This window comes from Ochotona princeps, unplaced genomic scaffold (assembly GCF_030435755.1).
Source record: "Ochotona princeps isolate mOchPri1 unplaced genomic scaffold, mOchPri1.hap1 HAP1_SCAFFOLD_2717, whole genome shotgun sequence".
NCBI lineage: Eukaryota > Metazoa > Chordata > Mammalia > Lagomorpha > Ochotonidae > Ochotona > Ochotona princeps.
The window spans coordinates 21,264-45,566 of record NW_026697123.1 but is presented as its reverse complement, the minus strand read 5'-3'; the positions used below and the strand labels follow the sequence as shown (position 1 = coordinate 45,566).

The 24,303-nt window shown below is 37.3% G+C and overlaps 1 protein-coding gene across 1 annotated transcript; it reads left to right on the top strand.

The window, feature by feature from the left end:
* Nucleotides 1-93: 93 nt before the first annotated feature.
* On the top strand, nucleotides 94-21,993 carry LOC131478886 (uncharacterized; the record flags this gene model as incomplete). Its single annotated transcript, XM_058659514.1, has 7 exons — nucleotides 94-184; nucleotides 3,261-3,458; nucleotides 5,788-5,897; nucleotides 11,969-12,251; nucleotides 13,682-13,899; nucleotides 16,333-16,476; nucleotides 21,868-21,993. Coding segments are annotated over 7 exons (1,170 nt in total), but the record flags the coding sequence as incomplete, so codon positions are not given.
* Nucleotides 21,994-24,303: the final 2,310 nt, after the last annotated feature.

The following is a 24,303-nucleotide window of genomic DNA, read 5'->3' as shown; positions in this document are numbered from 1 at the left end:
GCAGCAGCATCACCACCACCACCACCACCTAGAGGAGGAGGAGGAGGAGGACTGGAGACAGCAGAAGAAGCAGCAGCAGCAACACGAGCAGCAGCACAAGCAGCAGCAGCGGCAGGGGGTACTATCATTGGTGCCTATCGCTTGGGATCCACGCTCGGAGTTGGAACATTCGGGAAAGTTAAACGTACGTCCATGGTTTTCCCATTTATACACACGAGCAAATCGAATCTCTCTCGCTCTCTCTCTCTTTCTTTCGCTCTCTCTCTCTCTATATATATGCATACTAAGTATACATACATATTTACGTGGTGTGGAAGCAATGGTGCAAGAGAGCTGGTTGCAGAAGGGGAAATGCGATGTACGTCTGTTTACAGACATATATGCAAGCAGCACTATGTTCATGCATATATATATATATATGTAGATAGATATGGATGTGTATATATGGAGCTGTAGCAATAGTAGAAGATGAAAGAGGGTAAACAGTATGAAAAATGAAATGTACGTCTGTACACAAATATATATGCAAGCAGCAGTCCCCTCTTGTATACATATATATGTATGTATATATTTATGTATATGTATGTCCAGAGGGGCAGCGTATGAGTAGAAGTGTGCGGAACAGCACATCTCATGTACGTGTACTGCACTGAAGCAAATTAGTATCAGTGATACCCTGCTCGTTATCAAGTGTGGAGTAGTAGCATTATATTTATGTATCTCAAAAGCAGCAGCAGTAGTCTCTTTGTGTAAATATATGCATATATATATATATAAACATCCTGGAGGATATAGCAGCAGCAGCAGTACACTTTTCATATATATGTGTATGAATATATATGTATATATATATATAGGTGATGTGAACACCAGCATAGCAAAGTATACTATCAAACATCTGTTCAGTAGTATTTACATATATGTACATATATATGAATATATGTCTATGTCGAGATATGTATGTACAGAAACAACGCAAGAGAAGAGGAAGACACACATTTAAACATTCATATGAAGGCACTACTCCCCACATATACAAAATCGTGAGTTATATATCTGCAGCATATATATATATATTAAGCGTGAGCTATGTATGTGCAGCATATATAGAAGTCGGTGTACATTTCTCCAACCTAGTGGCGCTCTGCTCAGTATGAATTGGATATATATATATGTATATATATTTGTATATATATATATTTACATATGTATATACAAATATATATATATATATAAGAAGACGTGCGTAATAAATTATGTATACATATGTATGTATGTGTATTTGCGAACGCAAGTAGTATCTGTATATATATATGTATTAAATATATATATACAGATGAGGACTATGTGGATATATGCATGAAGACGCACGTATTATGTCTGTAGAGATATGTATATATATATATGAGGACGTACCTCACGGTTGTATAACTATATATATATAAATATATATGAGGACGCACGTGGGATACGTATATATATATATGTATGAAGATGCACTTCATTTTTCGATATATATACATATGTATGTATGAAGACACACGTTATATTGTATATATATATGCATATGTCATACATACCTTACCATACGCTCATACGCGATGGTTGTAGCCACAGGATTGTAGTGTTTTTCATTTCTCTCTCTTTCTCTCTCTCTTCGCATTGTGTGATGTGATGCTGAGAAAAACAAATTGATTTTTCTCCGTGCTGGTGGCTCCTAGGCGTGCCTAACGACTTCCTAGGAGACAGCAGTGCTGCTTCGTTTTGTTGTTCTTCTTCGTTTCCTCCATTTCTATTTGCCTTCTGCTGGTGCTGCTGGTGGTGGTGCTGTCGAGGGAAGGGGTGGTGATATCATCTTTATTGAGACACTTCCTCTATTTGTTTTTCTCTTTTCTGCTCGCCACGTCGACTTCATCATTACGCAGGAGGTGCATGCATCGTTTTTTTTTACTGACCTGCCGTGTTTATACCTGTATATGTATGCATGTATATATGTATGTATATATATATATCCTTTCTCTCGCTTTCTCTCTCTCTTTCTCACTCTCTTCAGCTGCATCTCTACATATAACGAGCATATAGACTTACACTGGAAATATCACGTACTGTTATTATTGCGGCTACTACTATTATTACTACTACTAATATTACAGTTACAGCTACACGTACTGCTATTGCTACCACAACTACTACTGCCACCGCTACAGCCACACGTACTCCTACGCGCTACTACTACTACTACTACGCCTACAGCTACAGCTACACGTACTGCTACTGCTAATACTACTGCTGCTACTACTAGTAGCTCTAGTACTACTAGTGCTACTAGTTTTACTACTACTACTACGACTACTACTACTACTGTACAGCTTACACCTAGTGCTACCACTACTACAGCTACAGCTACAGCTACAACTGCACGTACCTCCAGCGCTACTACACCTACACCTACTGCCACTGCTACTGCTACTACTACTAGTACTCCTAGTGGTCGTACTATTACTGCTACTACCACTATTATTACTGCTGTTGCAGCTAGGCTTATTGCCAGTGATCCTACTACTACTACTAGTGTTGCAAGTGCTAGTGCTGCTACGGCACCACTACTATTACTACTACTGCTAGTGCTAGCACAAATACTACTGCTACTGCTACACGTACACCTACTGGTAGTGCTACTACTACAACTAGTGCTGCTGCTGTAGCGAGGTCTATTGCCACTGTTGCCCAGTGCTAGTGCTGCTGCTACAACATCAGCGACAGCTACAATCACACCTACTGCTAGTGCTGTTAGTACTCGTACTGCTAGTGCTCCTACTACTGGCATTAGTACTACTGCTACTACACCTACAGCCACACCTACTGCTAGAACTAGTATTAGGGGTAAAACAGCCACAGCTACACCTGCTGCTAGTGCTACATCTACTGCTACTACTTCTAGTGCTACTACGGGTACTACTGCGATACTACTACTACTACTACATAATACATACTACTGCTAATACTGCTGCAAAAATGCATGAAGCCGCTGGTTTTGTGCCTTGTTGCGGGTGGTGTTCTTCTTTGTGTGAATGTGTTCGTGCTTCTGCTTCTTCTTTTTGTGGTGTTGGGGTGCTGCTGCTGCTCTTCCTATACTACAACTACTGTCACTATTACTACTGTTGTCACTACTACTACTGTCACTACAACTACTACAACTACTGTCACTACTACTCCCACTACTGTCACTCCTACCACTGCTGCTGCTGCTACAACTGCAGTGGGTCATCATCAAAAGACGGGAAAAAAAGTGGCGGTGAAGATTATTAACAAAGCGAAAATGGAAGCAATGGATATGCATGAAAAGATCCGAAGAGAAATCAAAATACTCCAATCTCTCAGTCATCCACACGTCATTCGTTTATATGAACTTATCGATACTCCAACGGATATCTTTTTAGCCATGGAATACGTACAAGGTAAGAAATAGTATTTCTCTCGTTCGTTCTACGACTTCTGCATATAAGAGAAAGGATCGTATCTGTGCATGTATGCATGCATATATATATATATATATATGTATATATATGTATAATTGTATGGATGTTCTGTATGGACATGTGTATCTATATATGCATGTGCATATTATATACATGGATGTATATGTGGTTGTGTCTATATATATATATATATATGAATATATGTAAATGGCTGTATGCGTGTCCATGTGTATATTTGTTACATATGTATGTGTGGATATGTAATGAGCCATGGAATACGTGAAAGGCAAAATAATATTTATATAGAGATGACTGTTTCTGTGCATTTGTAAATATATATATATACGTAATTGTGCCGATATGTACGGATATGCGTATACATATATATATATATATGTATACGTATATGGATGTATATGTGTTTGTATGTAGATGTGAATGTATCTATATGAATGTATGTGTGCACGTATGTATGTGTGTATGTATACAAATGTATGTGTATACATATTTTGAGTCATGGAAGACAAACAAGGCAAGCAAATATCTGCCTTACTTTTTTTATGACCTCTCCAGATGATGGAGATGATCATACCTGTGCATCTCTAAATGTACAAATACATCTATACATAAGTCTGAATATGTACATATGTGTGCATATGTATATGTACATTTATGTGAATGTGGATGTACGTGTGTATATGGATGTATGTGTGTACCTAAGTACAATTGTATCTATGTATGTATGTACGTTTGTATGTATGTACGTAGGGATGTACGTATATGTGTACGTAGGTATGTATGTCTGTATGTATGTAAGTAGGTATGTATATATATATATATATATATGTATATATATACATATATGCATACATTATATATATACATATGTATGTGTACCGATATGCACATACGTATATGCATACACGCATGCGTGTGTCTGTATGTACATGTATGATGATGGTATATATATGTATCCGGCTATGCGTCTATGTGTGCATATGTATGTATGTATGTAAATGTAAATGTACATGTAAGTGTTTCTACGGGTATATAGGTATGTACGTATGTTTATGTACATACATATATACGTATATACATATGTACATGTATGCGCGTGCAGGTATATGTGTGTGTGTGTGTATGTGTATAAGTACATATAAATGTATGATTGTACATGCATGTATAGGCTTGTATAAGTGTTAATGTGGGTTTTTGATTTATTTACTGCGTGCGTGTGTTTGCACGAAAGGAATTGTGTGATAATGTCGTGCAGAGAACGAGCATATGTTTGTATGGGGTTGTCGGTCTAGGTATACAAATAAATACACGTATATATGTATGTATGTAGATGTATATGTATCTGTATAAGTGCGTATATGTGTATATGTAAGAATATGTAATTGTCTGCACTTATGCCTCAACATGTAAGTATGTGTATACATGTGTATATACGAATACGTGTATACAGAATTATATAACGTTGTTGTTGTGCAGAGAGCTCGGATATGTATGTGTGCTAGTATGGATGTACGTATGTATGTGTGCATGGATGTATGTATGTGTACGTATATGTGTGTATGTGAATTTGTATGCATATGTGTGTGCATGTGTATGGTGTGTATATGTGTGTGTATGTGAATGGTGTGTATATGTTTATGTATGTATATGTACGTGTGTAGATGTGTCTGTAGATGTACGTGTGTATCAGTGTATGTACGTGTATGTACGTATGTGTATACGTATGTATGTATGTGTGTATATACGCATGTATGTATGTATGAATGTATGTATATATGTATGTCTACATGTATGTATATATGTATTTGTGCCTATGTCTCTATGTACATGTATGCATATATACATATATATATGGATATTGATAGAAGTGTAGATGCAAGTATGTCTGTATGATAATGTATGTGAATATGCCTACATGTATATACGTATTTATATATATTTATATATATGAATACGTGTCTGTAGGAATATATATGACCATGTTATGCAGAGAACTCGTGATGTATGTATAGCAGTTTAGGTCCCGGTATGTATGTATGCATACGTATGTATACGTCTGTATATGTATGTGTACGTATGTGTATGTATGTATGTATGTATGTATGTATACGTAAGTATACTGATGTACGTGTACGTATGAACATACGCTTTTCCCTATAAGTATGTATGTAAATACACGTGTCTAAAGGTGTATATGTATGAATTTACGAATATATATATGTATGTGTTTCTGCATGCTTATTTATTTGCATCTATGTTAATACGTGCGTATGTATGTATGTATATGCAGGAGGGGAGTTGTTTGATCACGTCGTGCAGAGAACCCGCGTACCGGAATATGAAGCGCGTCATTTTTTTCAGCAAATTGTTTCGGGTGTGGACTACTGCCATCGGCATATGGTAAGAGAATATATATGTATACATACATACATATATATATGAGCAGGAATAGTAGTATAAGTAGTAAACTATCTACACCATGAGCGTATATGGAAAGAGAATATATATATATATATAAGCAGCAATAATAGTAGTAGTAGTATACTGTCTACATCATGGGCGTATATGGTAAGAGAATATATATGTATATATATATATAAGCAGCAACAGTAATAGTAGACTACTGCCATCCTCGGCATATATACTAGAAGAATACATATATATATGTATTAGCAGCAGCAGTAGTAGTAGTAGTAGACTAGTGCCACCCTCGGTAAGCGAATATATATATATAAGCAGTTTGTAATAGTGGTAATAGTAGTAGACTACTGCCACTTCCGGCAGAAGAGAAGAGTATGTGAACAGCAATAGGCTACTGCATCGGCGTGTGGTAAGAATATATATATGCAGCACTAACAGCAACAACGACAGCAACCACGGCAAACACAACAGCAACCGCATTAGCAGCAGCAGCTCAAACCCTTTTCACACAATATACAAATATATATATATATATATATATGGATACAGAAAAACACACAAGTTGGGGAGAATACACCACAAACACATGCAAAGAAGCATGAGCAAGAGAAATCATATCAGTATCAGAGCTCAATATGAAGTAGGAGGTTTTCACTCGAGATGTCCACCTAGTCCCAATACAAATCTTCACACACTCACACAAACACACATACACACGAACACACATACACACATACACACACACCGCCGCATACACACACACACACACACACACACACACACACACACACACACACACACGCGCACACACACATACACACACTCTCACACATACACACGTACACGTACACATACGCGAACACGTACAGGTACACACACACGCACACGCGCATACACACATACTCACACATCCACACACTTACTCACACGTACACATACACACGTATACACGCATATACATATACGTGGGTACTATGAGCATCCCTATTTTTGGTAGGAGGCTACATGACGAGTGGCTTCACAACTAGAATTCTTTTCTGTAACTATTATGCCTTCTTCATTGACTTGCACGTTTATAGATGTATATCTTCGTACATATAGATAATTACGTTGAGATTTGTTTACATAAACTAATATCTATACCTATAATAATCATATATATATGTGTATTTATGTATGTCTATATAGTATGTGTATGTTGAGTTCTCGAGTAGGTTGAACTATTAGGGAGAAAGAAGCAGGAAATAGTAGCAATATTGCAACTACTACTGCTGCTACTACTACTCTTTTGGTGGCTCTGTATCCTGCTTTAGCAACAATAGTAGTGGCCTGTCGCACAGAGGCGTTCGTAGGTTTATATATATGTATATATCTATATATATATATATTCATCAATATACAGATATAATACACATATATATATATATATATGTAGATCAATATATCAATATATATACATTACATATATATGATTTATTCGTGGATAAATATACATTTATGTATGTATAATAGTTTATATTCTTTTGTGTATAGATGTATAGGAGGTTCACATTTTGTGTATATCAAAGTATGTGTCTACATACAAAAGCGAAAGACCACAGAAAAGGGACTTGACTACTTGGAGAAATGGAAGGAAAACGCCATGCATGCATAAATATATCTGCTCTACAGAAGAAAACAAGCGATGGCTGTTGAGGCGTCTCTCACAACTTCTTTTTTCACAATTGCTGCTGCTACGCTTGTGTAGCAGACTACAAGAGAAAGCCTTGGTTGGTTCTGGCATACATATACCTACATATATATATAAACAAATATATATATATATATATATGTGTATGTGTACATGTATATACATATATATTACTATGTGTATATATATACAGTTGTGTATATGAATAACGTATATGTATAGAGCACATACGTACATACAAGCAGAGGAGAGCTGCCTACGGACAATTCGACGCAGCGCTCATGCATGAATATGTCAGTGCGAGACATCAAGTAATGGTGGTGATATCAACTTGGCTCCACCCTCTCTTTCAATACGAATGCGGCTTCTCGCGTGGCTGCTGTAGCCTACCTCAGAGGGATGCAGATGGGTTCAACATCTTTATACGTCACTATATATGAGAGAATACATATATATATATATAAATTCATGTTTATGTGTATGTATATTTGTTTATATAAATAAGTATGTTTCTGTATAGTATAACAGGGATGTCTACTTCTTACTGAGGCTTCTGTGAGACTTGACCATAGCAACAATATATCTCTTCAGTACAACAATTGGTTATAACATCATATGTCAGCATATATGAATATATAGATATATATGTATATATATATATATAATGTAAGCTTATGTGTATATGTACCTAATAGTATAGATGTGTCTACGTTTTACGGAAGCTTCCACGGCAGTGGTGAATAAGAGAAATATATTTCTGTCAGCATATCTGAGAATATATATATATATGGAGGTAATTTTATTGGTATGTCTACGTCTCTTTGTGACAACAACTTACGGTGTGCTCTCTCTACTCTCCTCTTGTACGAATGCTGCTGCCGTTGCTGCTGCTCCTGTTGTCCCTGCTGCTATCCCAACTGTTGCTGCTGATATTCCTACTGCTGTTGCTGCTGCTATTCCTACTGCTAATGCTGCTGCTGTTCCTACTGTTGCTGCTGCTATTCGTACTGCTGGCTGCTGTTGTTCCTACTGCTGTTACTGCTGCTATTCCTACTGCTGCTGCAGCAGAGGTCTCAACAGACCAAAAAGGAGTAAAAATGATGCTTCACTTATGTCCGTGTAGCTATTACTGCTGGAGAGTACTGCATGTACACAGCATATACATATATGTACATATGTTGGTCTCTACATGTATTATACGTATGTACGTATATATATATATATATACATATGTACATATATATAATACATAACTAGATCTCCAAGTGTACAGGAGTACAATATGTACAGCATGTACATACATATGTACATATATAAATTTCTATATGTTTATGAGTATAATAAGTACAGCATATACACGTTTATACATATATAGATCTCTGTAAGTATATGTCAATTCAATATATATACAGCACATATACACGTATATCCATATACACATATAATAATCTTTATATATGTATATATGTGGTTCAAAAAAATGCTTCCTTTTTATATATATTTTGATACTATACATATACGTATACCATGATAGATATGTTTCGTTGCTCTTTTACTGCTGAACTTCAAGTGAACTTATACTACTTTATGCCTCCACTGCGTTCACCCCGCTATGTCACAGTAACAGTAATAGTAGCAGTAGTAGTAGTATTAGTGGTACCAGGACTAGTAGGAGTAGTAGTAGTAGTAGCAGGACCAGTAGGAATGGAAGTAGTAGTAGTCGGACTACTAGTAGTAGTAGTAGGACTAGTAGGAGTGTTAGTAGTAGTCGTTATGGTGGTTGCTGATATGGAGCGAGAGCAGTATACATGTACTGCTCGTATTATGTCTTTCGCTGCGGTGGTTCTGTTTTTCTCGTATCTCGCGATCTTCTTTCTATTTCTACTGTATAGAGTTATTTTTGAAGTATTTTTCTTCCTAATTTTTTTCTTACAGTGCTCCTCCGCATATATCTGTATACATATCTCTACGTGTATCTCTACGTATTGATGCTATATATATATATGTATATGCGGCTGCAACGCTCCTCCGTATATTTCCATAGTTTCACATATTTACTTATATGTATATATATATATATATATACATAATTATATGTCTCTACATGTGTTAATGCACATATATATATATGTCCGTACATGTGTTGATGCCATACATATGCTCCTCCAGTGCCCTTCCAAATATAGAGGCGTGTGATTATGCGTATTATCCTATGTATACCTGTATGTGTCAATCCTACACTATCTATGCTCCTGCAATGCTTCAACTACATATATATGTATATTTATATATGTATGTCTATGTGTATTCGTGTCGCGCTCCCTATTAGATTCCCTGTCGTGTGTGTGTGGATGTATGTGTACATATATACTACGAATGCATATATGTACACTCACGCACTCAGACGTACCAAGCTGCGCCTCCGTATATATATATGTATATTCACCTATATAAATATATATATGTATGTATGTTGGGTCCGTGTCCACTGCGTATATACTACGTGTGTATGTATGTACGCACACAACATGCGTAACAGTCAACGATGAGAGAAAAGGAGAGAGAGAGAGAGAGAAAGAATACGTTCAGTACTGACGACTCTATATGCGCTCATGGAAGTAACGAACATTCCACATATATATTCATATATATATATTTATGTATACATATATTTGTACATATATATATATATATTTATATATATATATATTTATGTGTGTAGTAATACGCATGCAGGAATGTGCCAGTGTGTTGTTTGCACGCGTCTTCAAAGCTTTCAGGATGTATAATAATCAAATACACTAAAGTAACTACCTGTGTATACCTGCGTGTATATATGTCTATATATACATATTCATGCATATATATACATATATATGCGTGTGTATGTACATATATATGCGTGTATATCCATATATATTTATATATATTTCTGTTGTCAGATACAAACAACAGCTGCACATGTGGATATATGTATATACAACATACAGTAAATACTCACAAATGTGTGTTTGTTTGTCTATATATTAGAAAAGTCTGGAACTCTACATATTAAAGTGTGTCTACGTATTTGAATAGCAACAATACGTACATGTCTATGTACTGCTAGATAGTTTTACGCGTGTTGTGTATGACCACACAGTGAAGTACAACTCTAACACTACCACTACTAGTAGTATGTGTGTGTGTATATATACATATATATATATATACATGTAATTATATGCAATCTCTACGCCAATACACGTGCGTGTGTGTGTGTATATGTGCGTGTGTGTGTATATGTGTGTGTGCATGTGCGTGTGTGTGTCTCTGTGTGTGTATGTGTGAACAATACTCACATAAAGAGCCCTACGTATGTTTGTAGGTGACGCTACGCCAAAGGTTTGACTTTCAAATATGTGTCCAGCCTCCCGTAAATGTCGAGAGAAATAGCTATGTGTGGGTATCTATATGTGGGTATGTATATATGTGTATACTGGAAATTGGCTTTCAATGGTCTGTGTGAGCTCTTATGAATATCGAAAAGAAAAATTGTATGTAGATATGTATATAGGTGTATATATGTATATAACTATATATATATATGTGTATGTCTGTATATATGTGGTGATATATATATATATATATATGTCTCTGTATATATGTGTATATAGGTATATATATGTATTTATGTATAAATGTGTCTATATGGATATATGTGCATATATACACATGTATGTACATGTATATATATGTGCATATACGAGTGTATATGTGTGTTTCTAAGAGTTTGTGTGTGTGTGTGTGTATGTGTGTATGCGTGTATGTCGGGTCAATGAATATGTAGATATATGTGTGTGTATGTTAACACGTGTGTGTTATTATGTGTGTTCTGCTCTTCTTCAACCTGCGTGCAATAGTTCCTCAAGTTCTTAAGCTTTTTTTTAGACTCTTCCACGTATATTTTGTTTCTTCTTTTTTCTGCATGCAACCAGAAGTTGTCCGTCTCCGTCGACTTCTCCTTGTTCATCGTTCCACCTCTTCTTCTCCTCTACGTCCTCCTCTTTCTATTTTCTCTTCGTCTTCACTCCTTCGTTATCGTATATCTTATTCTTTCCTCTATTTCTTCTTTCTCCTCTTTGACTTGCCCTGATGTAAATAGTAGTAGTGGTACTACTACTACCACTCTTACTACTGCTAGTACTATTAAATCCCCTTCCTCAGGCGCATCGCCCTCCTCCTCCTCCTCTTCCTCCATCTGCTTCTGTGCTGCTATCGCTGCTAATCTCTTCGCTTTTCTTTTTCTGTCTCCCTAGAAAATTTGCGATGCATGCGTCTACCGCTGCCTCTGCCTACCGTTCCTCTTCTTTGCGTATAGGTGTGTCACCGTGACTTAAAACCAGAGAATGTTCTTCTAGATGAAGAGTTGAATGTGAAAGTCGGCGATTTCGGTCTATCAAATTTTTTGAGGGATGGAGCTTTCCTAAAAACATCGTGCGGATCGCCAAATTACGCTTCACCAGAAGTTGTGTCTGGAAAGTCATATGCAGGAACTGAAGTGGATGTGTGGTCACTAGGTGTCATTCTCTATGCATTGCTGTGTGGCTCTCTACCATTCGATGATGAGCATGTACCAAATCTCTTCAAGAAAATCCGTCATGGTACGTTCAACTCACCTCGTATTACCCAACATAAACATACCATAGATATACATAGTGTATATGTATATATATATGTATGTGTATGCCTAGATACATATATATATATATATATGTATATATATGTATATGTCAGTATCACATTAAGAAGAAAATTGGAGTTGGCAGATGACAGTCTCTCGTATCACACTCTATATATACATATACATATCGATATGGACATCCGTATATATATGTGTGTATACCTATGTACATATATATATATATATATATATATATAAGTAAGTAGACAGAGAGAGTGCGAGAGAAATGAGAGAGATCGCTTGTCTATAAGCAGGCATTGAAGTTGATGTATGCACTCATGGAATACATACCTTAATATTTAAAAAGAGAGAGAGACATGCATATAAATATATACAGATAGAGAGATAGATGGATAGATAGATAAACATGTTATACACGCCTGCATTGAAGTTGATATTTGGTTACCTGAATGTCATATATTTACGTAGACCCCTACATGTGTATCCACGCACTGAGTCAATATGATGCCACTTAGAATACATAGAAACATACAGATACAGAGAGGTACACATGTACATATATATATATATACGCAGGCACTGAAGGTCATGTACGGTGACTTGGAGTACACATATATATATATATTTCGCAGGCACTGAGTGAACATATTGCCAATTGGAATACGTAGTGCGATGCGTATATATATAAATATATATGGATATGGTATAGCAGCACTAAAAATTATATATATATAATATATAAGCACTACACATATATATATATATATGATATAGCAGCACTACATATATACATATATGTTTATGTGATATAGAAGCACTATATATATATATATATGTATATATACATTATATAGCAGCACTACATATATACATATATGTATATGTGATATAGAAGCACTATATATATATATATGTATATATATATATATTATATAGCAGCACTACATATATATATATATATATATTATATAGAAGCACTACGTATATATATAATATAGAAGCACTACATATATATATATATATATATACGTATATATATGCGTATATGTATATGATATGGAAGCACTACACATATATATATTTATGTATATGATATAGCAGCACTACATATATATATATATATATATGTATATATATATATGTATTATATGGAAGCACTACATATATATATATATATATTTATATTATATATATATATTTATATTATATATATGTATATGATAAAGCAGCATTGTGTGATTGTATACGCGCTGTGTATATGATCATCAGTGCGAACATATATGATTTCTTTTCTTTGGTATATATATGATATTTCTTTTCTTGTGGTGTGCTCTGTGGTTTTGTGCGGAATTGAATTTGTTTGTGTCGATATGTTGCTATTATCAACAGGAAATTTTCTCTTACCAGGACACCTATCGGAGCTCGCTCGCCATTTAATTATACGCATGCTGGTGGTGGATCCTTCCCAACGCATTACCATCGCAGAAATTATGCAGCACCCGTGGTACAGACATAACCTGCCCTCATATCTCTCTGATAATAGCTACTTAACAAATTCAGCTTGTTATTCGAAAATGGACCCCTCGATTATTCTGCAATTAAAGAAGGTAAGTGACGTCTCATCTTCTTCCGAGGACCTCAGGATTGTGACAACACGCATATCACACAGCAAACCGTCCACATCAACAATACACACACACACACATACAAACACGTATACCAGAGCACACACACACACACACACACACACGCTCACACTTACATCTACACTCGAACTTACATACACACATCTACACAAAGAAAGATATATACGCAAACGCACTTACACTTGCATATACACGCACACTCGCATCCACAGTTACAAACACGTACACGAGGAAACACACACACACGCACAGACACACATATTTACCACCCACACACACAAACACACATACTCACCACCCACACATGTATACAAAGGCGTGCGCACACACACACGCACAAACTTACACACGATAAAAAAACACAAATACCCAATCCTACATATTCAAACACATATGCGAACACGCACGCACACACACACACACACACACACACACAAATATACAACCATTCATTCACACGTATACTTATACAGACCCACGCTTACACATGTGCAGCTGCACACCTACACACACACACACATATACATATATACACAAAAACCCACTTACACACGTACAAGCGTATATATATATATATACAATCACACAGTCAATTATAGATAAGAACATACTTCGAAGACTTACTGCTTTCTTTTTTCCCAGGGTACAGTTCAGAATTCCGTTTTCTTATATAAGAAGAAGATACCATATATATACATATGTATATCGTTATGGCCTGTGTTTAGTTTTCTAGTATGCGTAGGTATGCTTGTGTTTGTGCGCGCATATATATGTGGTAGCCAGTACAAGGCCTGTACATATAATAGAATACATATCTGTATGAAGGTGTGATTAGAGAAGGGAGTTCCTTTTCTGTTAACATATCTCCAGTAAAGGTCATCATATATATCTGATTATTTAAGTAATCAGCGAGTAACGACACACAGTAACGACACACACTGGTGCAGCAGAAAGCTAAATTTTCTGTTGAGAAGCAGCTGTTCGTGATAGTACTACTATTACTACCACCACTAATGACTATATTTCCTCTCAGTAGTGCTTCTGCTGCTCCTGGTGCTCTTGCTGCTACCGCTGCTGCTGCTCCTGGTGCTCTTGCTGCTACCCCTGCTGCTGCTCCTGGTGCTGCTACTGCTCTTACTGCTACTACCGCTGTCCCTGGTGCCGCTACTGCGGTCTGTTGCTGCTGTATTGCACTCACTGTCATTGCTCTTACTACTACTGCTGCTTCTGCAGTTTGCGTTGCTCCAGTTGGTAGTATTGTTCGTGGCGTTATTATTATTACTATTGCTACCGCTGCTGTCAGTGGTGTCAGTTCGGCCACTGCCAGTGATACGCCTCTTGCTGCTGCTGCTCTTCTTCTGCTGGTGCTGCTCTTCTGGTACTGCAGCTGCTTTTCGTTGAACGTTCCTTTCGACTGTACTTTTGTTGTTGCTGTGGGTGTTGCCCCTGTTATTTCTATATTATTCATGTATCTTCGAGTATTGTTGCTGCTCCTGCTTTTTTCTGGCGGTATTTGGTTACTAGTGGTGATGCTGCTGCGGCTGTTTCTGTTGCTGCTGCTCGTATGTGGGTGCCTCTCTATCAAAGATTGCTGCTGTGTAGCTGCTGCTGCTTTCAATTCGGCCACAAGTCTGCCTCCACAGCAGTCGTTGTCGTTGAGTCTAATCGTAACATGCACGCATTACATATACACTTATATATTCATATATATATGTGTATATATGCATACTGCTGTTTTACTGGTACATCATCAACTTTGTTGTTGCTGAGGAGAATGCTCTAAAGGTTTGTTGGCTTCCATTAACTGTACTTGTTGCCTGTTATCTCATCAGGACATGTTTGTGTTCATGTACTCACAGAAAGTGTAGTAACAAGCATATGCATATGCATAATACGTACGTAGGCTCCATATATTTCTTAGTGCAAGGCTGCTACAGTTTTTGTATTACTGTCGCTGCTGTTGTATGTATTCCTGTTGATGTTACTGTCTGCCTCACTGTTGTTCTTCCTACATGCTAAACTCTTACAACATGCATTTTAATATTCATATATATACATGCCTTTTTTTATCTCAAACTGTTTAATTGTACATGTTGATATTATGTATATTATATATAAGCACAAGACTATACATACATATACATATGTGTATATATATATATATATACATATACATATATACCACCTATATATCTATTTATGGATCATCATATGTGTATATATGTATATATAGGTATGTACGCGCACGTACATGCATATATATATATATATATATACATATACAAGTACGCGGTTAAGAACATGTATATATTTCTGCGATATACGCTGATTGTTTTTATGTGGAGTGCTGCCCGTTATCGTATGTGTCTGTGTGTGTGTGTGTATGTCGAGCAGCTCGGGTACGATGTAAACGAGCGAGTCGTTCTGCGTGGTGGTGGTGGTGACGGGACCAGTTCAACGCATGGCGTACTTCTACCGCCACGCACTTGGATAGCGTACCAACTGCTGGCTGATCATCCAGACAAGAAGCCCTCGTTTGTCAGTACGTTTTTCACTATATTGCCAATGAATGTCATTCTGAGAACGAATTTCATGTGTACTCCGTATTGTATTTTACTGTGAAGAAAATACGTTCAGTCAAACTCTGTTCACGCTCCAGAGACATTACACGTTTCACGAACGCGCTCTCCACCTGCGGCTGTACAGTCGTCTAACACCACCTTCTTATCAAAATGTGCACCAGCACCAGCACAGCAGCAGCAGCACAGCACCCGCACCAGCACCAGCACAGCAGCAGCACCAGCACCAGCACAGCAGCAGCACCAGCACCAGCACCAGCACAGCAGCAGCACCAGCACAGCAGCAGCAGCACCAGCACAGCAGCAGCAGCACCAGCACAGCAGCAGCAGCACCAGCACAGCAGCAGCAGCACCAGCACAGCAGCAGCAGCACCAGCACAGCAGCAGCAGCACCAGCACCAGCACAGCAGCAGCAGCACAGCAGCAGCACCAGCACAGCAGCAGCACTAGCACCAGCACCAGCACAGCAGCAGCACCAGCACAGCAGCAGCAGCAGCGCCAGCACAGCAGCACAGCAGCACAGCAGCAGCAGCACCAGCACCAGCACCAGCACCAGCACAGCAGCAGCAGCAGTAACAGTACTCGTCCTATATGCATTTGCTGCTCTTCGTAGCTCTCTCTTTCTTTCTCTTCCTCTCTTTCTTTCTACTCCCCTCTGAGACAGTAGTCTGACAGCTGCGCCCTACCTGGTGGAATATGTACACACGTATCTCGTCGTCTTGCGTTCGGAGGTATATATATATATGTGTTTATGTGTATGAAAGTGAAAGTCTAACTGTAAAACCAAATGAATGTGCGTATATATACATATGAATATACAAGTACATATATTTATTTACACATAGAGAGAAAATTGAGGGAAAAAGAGAAAAAGAATGAGTAAGGAAAGAGAGCTTTTTCTCCTTTCTGTGAACACCCTAATAATAGCAGGTAGGGTTCTCACGTGTACGTGTACGTATGTTTCTCTTTGTGTATGGGCATTCGTACGTACATCTGCATACGCTCTCATCATACACACACACACACACACACTGTCAGGCATCCGAATGCATGTCAGTACGTCTCTTCTTTTAAGTATGTATACGTACTACATATGTTTATACATATATACATGTTTTCACTCCTACGGCTGCCAAAACCTATATATATGCGTACACCTCTATGTATATTAATGTCAAAATGTACATAGGTTCGCACGTGTATGTATATATCTCTATATAAATGCCAGAATGTATATACGTATGTACACATATATATGTATATATGCATAACTGCAGAACTGTGTATATATATATATATATTTGTACATCTAATATTTATTTATGTACATGCTGTGTGTAGGAGTACATAGATACATGCACAGAAGCTTCACATAGGCGTACACCGGAGGAAAAGGGCTCTTGCCTTCAAAGACATGCGATAAGAGGGCTGAGGCTCCTTCGCAGCAGCTTTCTCAGTAGGGATGGACTCGTAAGAGAAAGACATTTTACAGCAATTTCGCCGCTCTTCGGCGGTCACTGTCATTTTCTTAGACACTCGCATATACGCGAGAGAGAGAGAGCTGATCTGCTTATGATTTGGAGAAAAAAAACGACGGAAGAACATCGCAGAGAGACACATGACAACGAGAGATAGGCTCTAGCAAAGAGATTGTTGAAACGTACCTCTATTAGCAGTAGCATACACTCGAAAGCAAAAAAGCAAATGTTTTCTCTAGACGAAAGCAGAAAAGCTTTCTCAAAATTAGTCACTAACAGACAAACTGAGAAGCACCCAGTGCGTCAAACTTCGTTAACATTCTTCCCTATTCTTTTCACATGTACCTACGTATCAGTATGCGTACCAAAATATACTGCTATACATATACATATATATACATATACATATCTATTTATGTATAGCTTATATATGATATAGGTATGTAAAAATACATATATATGTATATCTGTGTATGGCATATATAATATATATATATAGGGAGAGATGATTATATATATAGATCGATCCTAACATATATATACATATATATATACTTGTATAGCTTATATATCATACAACTATATTGAGAAAAATATACGTATCTGTGTATGGCATATGTACTATATGGAGTTGTACATGTATATATATATATATAGATTAATCGGATCGTAACATCCATCATATGTGTATTTATGTATGTATATAGCTCACATATCATTTAGGCATGTAAAACAATATACGTACAAATCTGTGTATGACATCTATAAATTATAGAGAGATATATATAATTATGTATATTCAATCTCAACATATATATATATATGTATTTCTGTAACGCTTACATACGATACAATAAGTGTATACTTAAGTCAAACGTATACGTGTATATTTATTTCTGTATAGCTGTCTGTATGAACTTGCGTATGACATATACTTTAATTAGTATTTGTGTCTGTTTTACATATATGTGTATGTTTCTATATATAGTTGATGTATTATATGTGCATATATTTTTTCCAATAGCTGGTATATATCATGATGGTAGTACTGGTATTAGTAGTTGTTGTGGTAGTACTAGAAGTGCTAAAGGTAATAGAAAATCACTCGAATAATGAAGTTGCTTCTTTATACCAAAACATGTCTCGCACGTGTAGGTGTGTGTGTATATGTGTGCATGTGTGTATGTTTGTGTGTGTGTGTGTGTGTGTATGTGTGTATGTGTGTATGTGTTTGTATGTGTGTGTATGTATGTGTATACGTATCTGTATGTGTGTGTGTGTGTGTGAGTGTCGACGGCGCAATTGCTCTCTATTGTTTTTCTCCTATACTGAAATGCAAATATCCCCTGTGCGTTCCAGTATGAAAGAAGAACTGACACATTTCTCTCTTCTCTCTCTCTCCCTACAAACATGAATATATTTTATTAGCGTATATATATATTGGTATCTGTAGATATATATACTCAATTTCTTCAATTGAGTATGCTGCACTCTATATTTTTATATGTAATGTGTGCGAAAGGGGAAAGGATTAATATGCATAGTAATCGGCACACAAAGAAAAGAACACAAACAGTTTTTTTTAAAGTATATAAACTGTTAAGTATTTGTTGAGGGTGACTGTCCTCAAGCACTGCCCGTAATATTATTTTTCAATTCCTTCAAGAAACGAACATGAACAAGAAACTGAAAAACAGCCGTAGCTGGTGCATATCTTTATTAGCGGTTGTTTGCATCTGAGACGTCTGTTGCTGCTGTTGTTGCTGCTGTTACTACTGTTGCTGCTGCCGCTGCTGTCATTGGTGCCGCTGCCGCTGTTGTTACTGCTGCTGCTGCTGTTGTTGTTACTGCCGCTGTTGTTGTTGTTACTGCTGCTGTTGTTGTTACTGCTGCTGCTGTTGTTACTGTTGCTGTTGTTGTTACTGCTGCTGTTTTTGGTACTGCTGCTGTTGTTGTTGCTTTGATCGCTGTGTGACTGCTGCTTACTTCTGGGTTTCTCTCTGTCTGTCTCTCTCTCTTTCTCTCTCACTCGTCTTACGCGGCTCTGGTAATTTCTGCAGGTATGCTTGAGGGATTGTCACAAGACGAACCGCACGTTTTTTCTGCGGGATATCGCAAACGCGCCGCTGCTTTGTGGTCTACATCATCTCCAGTTGACACGATGGTAATACTCTTAATTTTCTTCTTCTGTCCTTTCTTTACTCCACGTTGGTTTTCACCAAATTATATTCTGCAAAACACACTGCTCTCACCTGAGAGAACAACTTCTGGGACGTATGTATAAGTCTATCTATATATATATATGTATATGTATGGATAGTTATATCTATATATATATCCTGATACAACTATCAGGATACCACTCGACTGAACAGTCTTATATATATATGATTATATATATATATATGTATGTATATATGTGTGTAAATCTGTATATATGTATATGTGTGTATCTACATATATATATATATGTATATATATATATGGATACAAGTATTCGTTTACCACTCGATTGATGAGTGTTACTGATATATATATATAAATGTTCTGCAAAGTCTTAACTGTTGCGTGAACGATTCTTAGTGTGATATATATACATATAGTGTATGTGTATATATAGATAAACATGTGTATATATATATTCGTATACCACTCGATTGATGAGTCTTACTGATATATATATCTATATATGTTCTGCAAAGTCTTAACTATTGCGTGAATGATTCTTAGTGTGATATATATATATATATATGTATGTATATATATAGATGAACATATATATATTATATATATAATATATATATGTTATATGTATTCATGTATTCGTGGTAGTGCCCGCTATCACCTTCCGCGGGCCATTTTCACAGTCGTCACCTCTCGTGCTGCTGCTCATACATGTGTGTGTGTGTGTGTGCTTCTGAGTCGATATGATATATATATATATATATATATGTGTCGGTATGATGTATGCGTGTGTATCCGCGTGTGTGTGTGTGTGTGTGCGTGTCGGTATGATACATATATGTATATATATATATGTGTGTGTCTCGGTGTCGTTATGCTGAGTGAGTCTGTGCGTGCATACATACGTGTCTGCATATACGTATATACGTGAGTAGATAGACACTCAGCTGAAGATGGAGGCATGCATGTGGTTGTGGGCGTAGAATGGATGGGTGTGCGTGTGTTTGTGTGTGTTCGTGTATACGTGTGTGTTCGTGTACTTGTGTGCTCGTGTACTACCTGGATATACGCGAATAGTCGTGTGTGTGCGTGTGTATTTCCTTGTGTGACAGTACACGTGTGTGTGTGTGTGTGTGTATTTGTGTGTGTGCAGTGTGTGCACATACATATATGTGTATGTTGATGTATCAGTGAATAATTGAGACTTTTTTCGAGATCCGACGCTCGTATATAACATACCCTACATACCAAAACGTACACATATATATATCTATGTACATACGTACCGTACGTACTTCCACACAGGCGCACATGCGCACACGACGATATGTAGACACGCATATACACACAGAAAGTATATCCATATGAATCTATGGTACAGTCAACTGCAGCATATATATACAACATTTACATTGAACACTTATTGGCGCTATACGTATGTTTATGTATGAAGACATATATACATATATACTGTGTATATGTCTACACACATATGTGTGTGAATGTAAAGAGAGAGAGAGTTACAGAGAAAGTGCTACTACTACAAGTATTAGGTGGCTTATATTAACAACAACTACTACGTCTAGTAGTATTAGTAGTATCACGTGTATTACTAATACTAGTACTAGAACAACAGCTACTACTACTACTACTGTTAGGTGTAGAGCATTTACCACTATTACTTGTAGTATTATCTTCTCTACTGCTACTACTGCTACAACTACAACTGTTTGGTGTATTACCTTTACTACTACTACTACTCCTTGTATCATTACCACGTACATTACCGTAACTACAACAACAACTACTGTTGACTGTATTACTACTAATACGACTACTCCTTCTGTTATTACATCTATAACCTTTCGCACTACTACTACTACTACTATTCTACTACTACTACTATTCACTGAATTAACTACGACTACTACTACTACTACTAGTAATAGTAATACTCCTAATAGTAGAATTAGTAGTGGTGCTAGTTATATGACCACGACTAGTATCTTCAGGTTTTGAGATACACTGCAAATGATGTATATGATGATTTGTTTTCTTTGTAAAGCTCTCTTGCTTTCTTCTTTTAATATCTCTTCAAACAGAGTAGTTCTTTTTCTGCTCGCCGAATGATTCTTTTCTCTTGTCACTATCAACTGGCATTAATGACACAAACTGACGCCTTCTTTTCTCTTTCTTTATTCCTTCCTCCTGCTTGATTCGCACTGTCACTGCTGACCACCACACCTTGGCTGACCACCACACCTCTTCGTTTTTTCTGTGTTTTTTCTCTCTCCCTCTCTTCTGTTTTAACAGCAGTCGTACCCATATGCATCTCACCGATGTGGCAACGCTTTTGTACGATCTTCTTACGGACAACCAAAGCAGCAACAGCAGCCAACATTTCCAGGCGGAGCCCTGTTCTGAATCATATCACAGTAACACCACGCGGCGGTGGGGGCTACTATGCATGCACTGTAGGTGGAGTGGGTGGAGCAACATGTGGACAAAACGGCGTATCGTTAGCACTTCCCCCTCACCCATCGCTTGGGCACGCACCAACAGGAGGAGGAGCAGCAGCAGCAATAGCAGCAGCAACAGCAACAGCAGCAGCAACAGCAGCAGCAACTACAGCAGCAACTACAGCAGCGACAGCAACAGCAGCAACTACAGCAGCGACAGCAACACTCACACCACCATCGCCCGCTACCAGCACTCCTCGTCCAACTGCTTTCTCGAGTGCTTTTCCTTTATCCGATGGCGACTTGGTATTGAAGCTGCTTTTGATGCCCCAATACTTCTAACAGCGGTATGTGTGATATGGTGATATCAGTATTCTTTCCTCTTTCACTTCTCTCTTCTACTCTCTCCTCTCTCTCGTTTATTACAAAACGTGTAGTAGTATACTTCTCTCCTCCTACACATTGACGAGTATCTCATTCCTTCATCACGCTGCAGACTCGGTATCAAAGCTGCTGCTCACGCTTCAGTACTACTGTGAGCGTTGAGGACTCTAAATTGTTACTTCGCTTTCTCTTCTCTCTAGTCACTTTCTCTTTCATCTCTATAATCACTTTATCTTTCTCTTCTCTATAGTCACTTTTTCTTTTCATCTCTATAATCACTTTCTCTTTCTCTTCTCTATAGTCACCTTCTCTTTTTTCATCTCTATAATCACTTTCTCTTTTTCATCTCTATAATCAGTTTCTCTTTTTCATCTCTATAATCACTTTCTCTTTTCATCTCTATAATCACTTTCTCTTTCTCTCTCTGTAGTCACTTTTACTTTCTCTTTTCTGTAGTCACTTTTACTTTGTCTTCTCTGTAGTCACTTTTTCTTTCTCTTCTCTATAGTCACTGTCTGTTCACTCTAGTCACTTTCTCTTTTTCATCTCTCTAGTCACTTCTCTTTATCTCTCTAGTCACTTTCTCTTTTTCATCTCTCTAGTCACTTTCTCTTTCTCTCTTCTATGGTCACTTTCTCTTTGTCTTGTCTTCTCCCTCACTTTTTTCCATATATCATGAATGAGGCATTCCAGGAGATGTCCGTATTTTACTCATAGTGGTACGCGTGGAATCTTCTTGAGTCTCTGTTTCCTTTTTCTAGACTGAGAGGACAGAAGTACAAACTTATGTATTTTTCTTTCTCCATTTTCTTTCCCCTCTTCTGGAGTGAAGTTGTAATGATACCCCTTAGCCGTCCCTTACTTATACAGTTAGTACCAATACACTTCTCTTCTGTCTTTTTAGTGTAAATAATAGTATACTATCTCTTGTCTGTTGTCCGTTTTTTCTCTAGTAATCAGTAGATTCATGTTTTTCTGTTTGTGATAATGAAGCAACTACTATATTTCTCTTCCTCTTCTACAGTACAGAGCGTATTTCTGTCTCTTTTTTCTCTTTTGTAGGTCGTGTAGTCAAGTCTGTCCTCTCCTGAAGTGAAGGCAGTGTATAGTTTTCTTTCTCCTCTTCTACAGCAAGAAGTATCATTCTCTTTTCTCCTGTTTGTGTGCAGTATGTAGTGTCTGTTTTACTTCTCCACTCTACTCCGGTAATTAGAATCATTCTCTCCTCTTCTCTTATGTTCCCTCTGTATTTTACTCAGAAGGCAGTAAATGTCTTTCTTA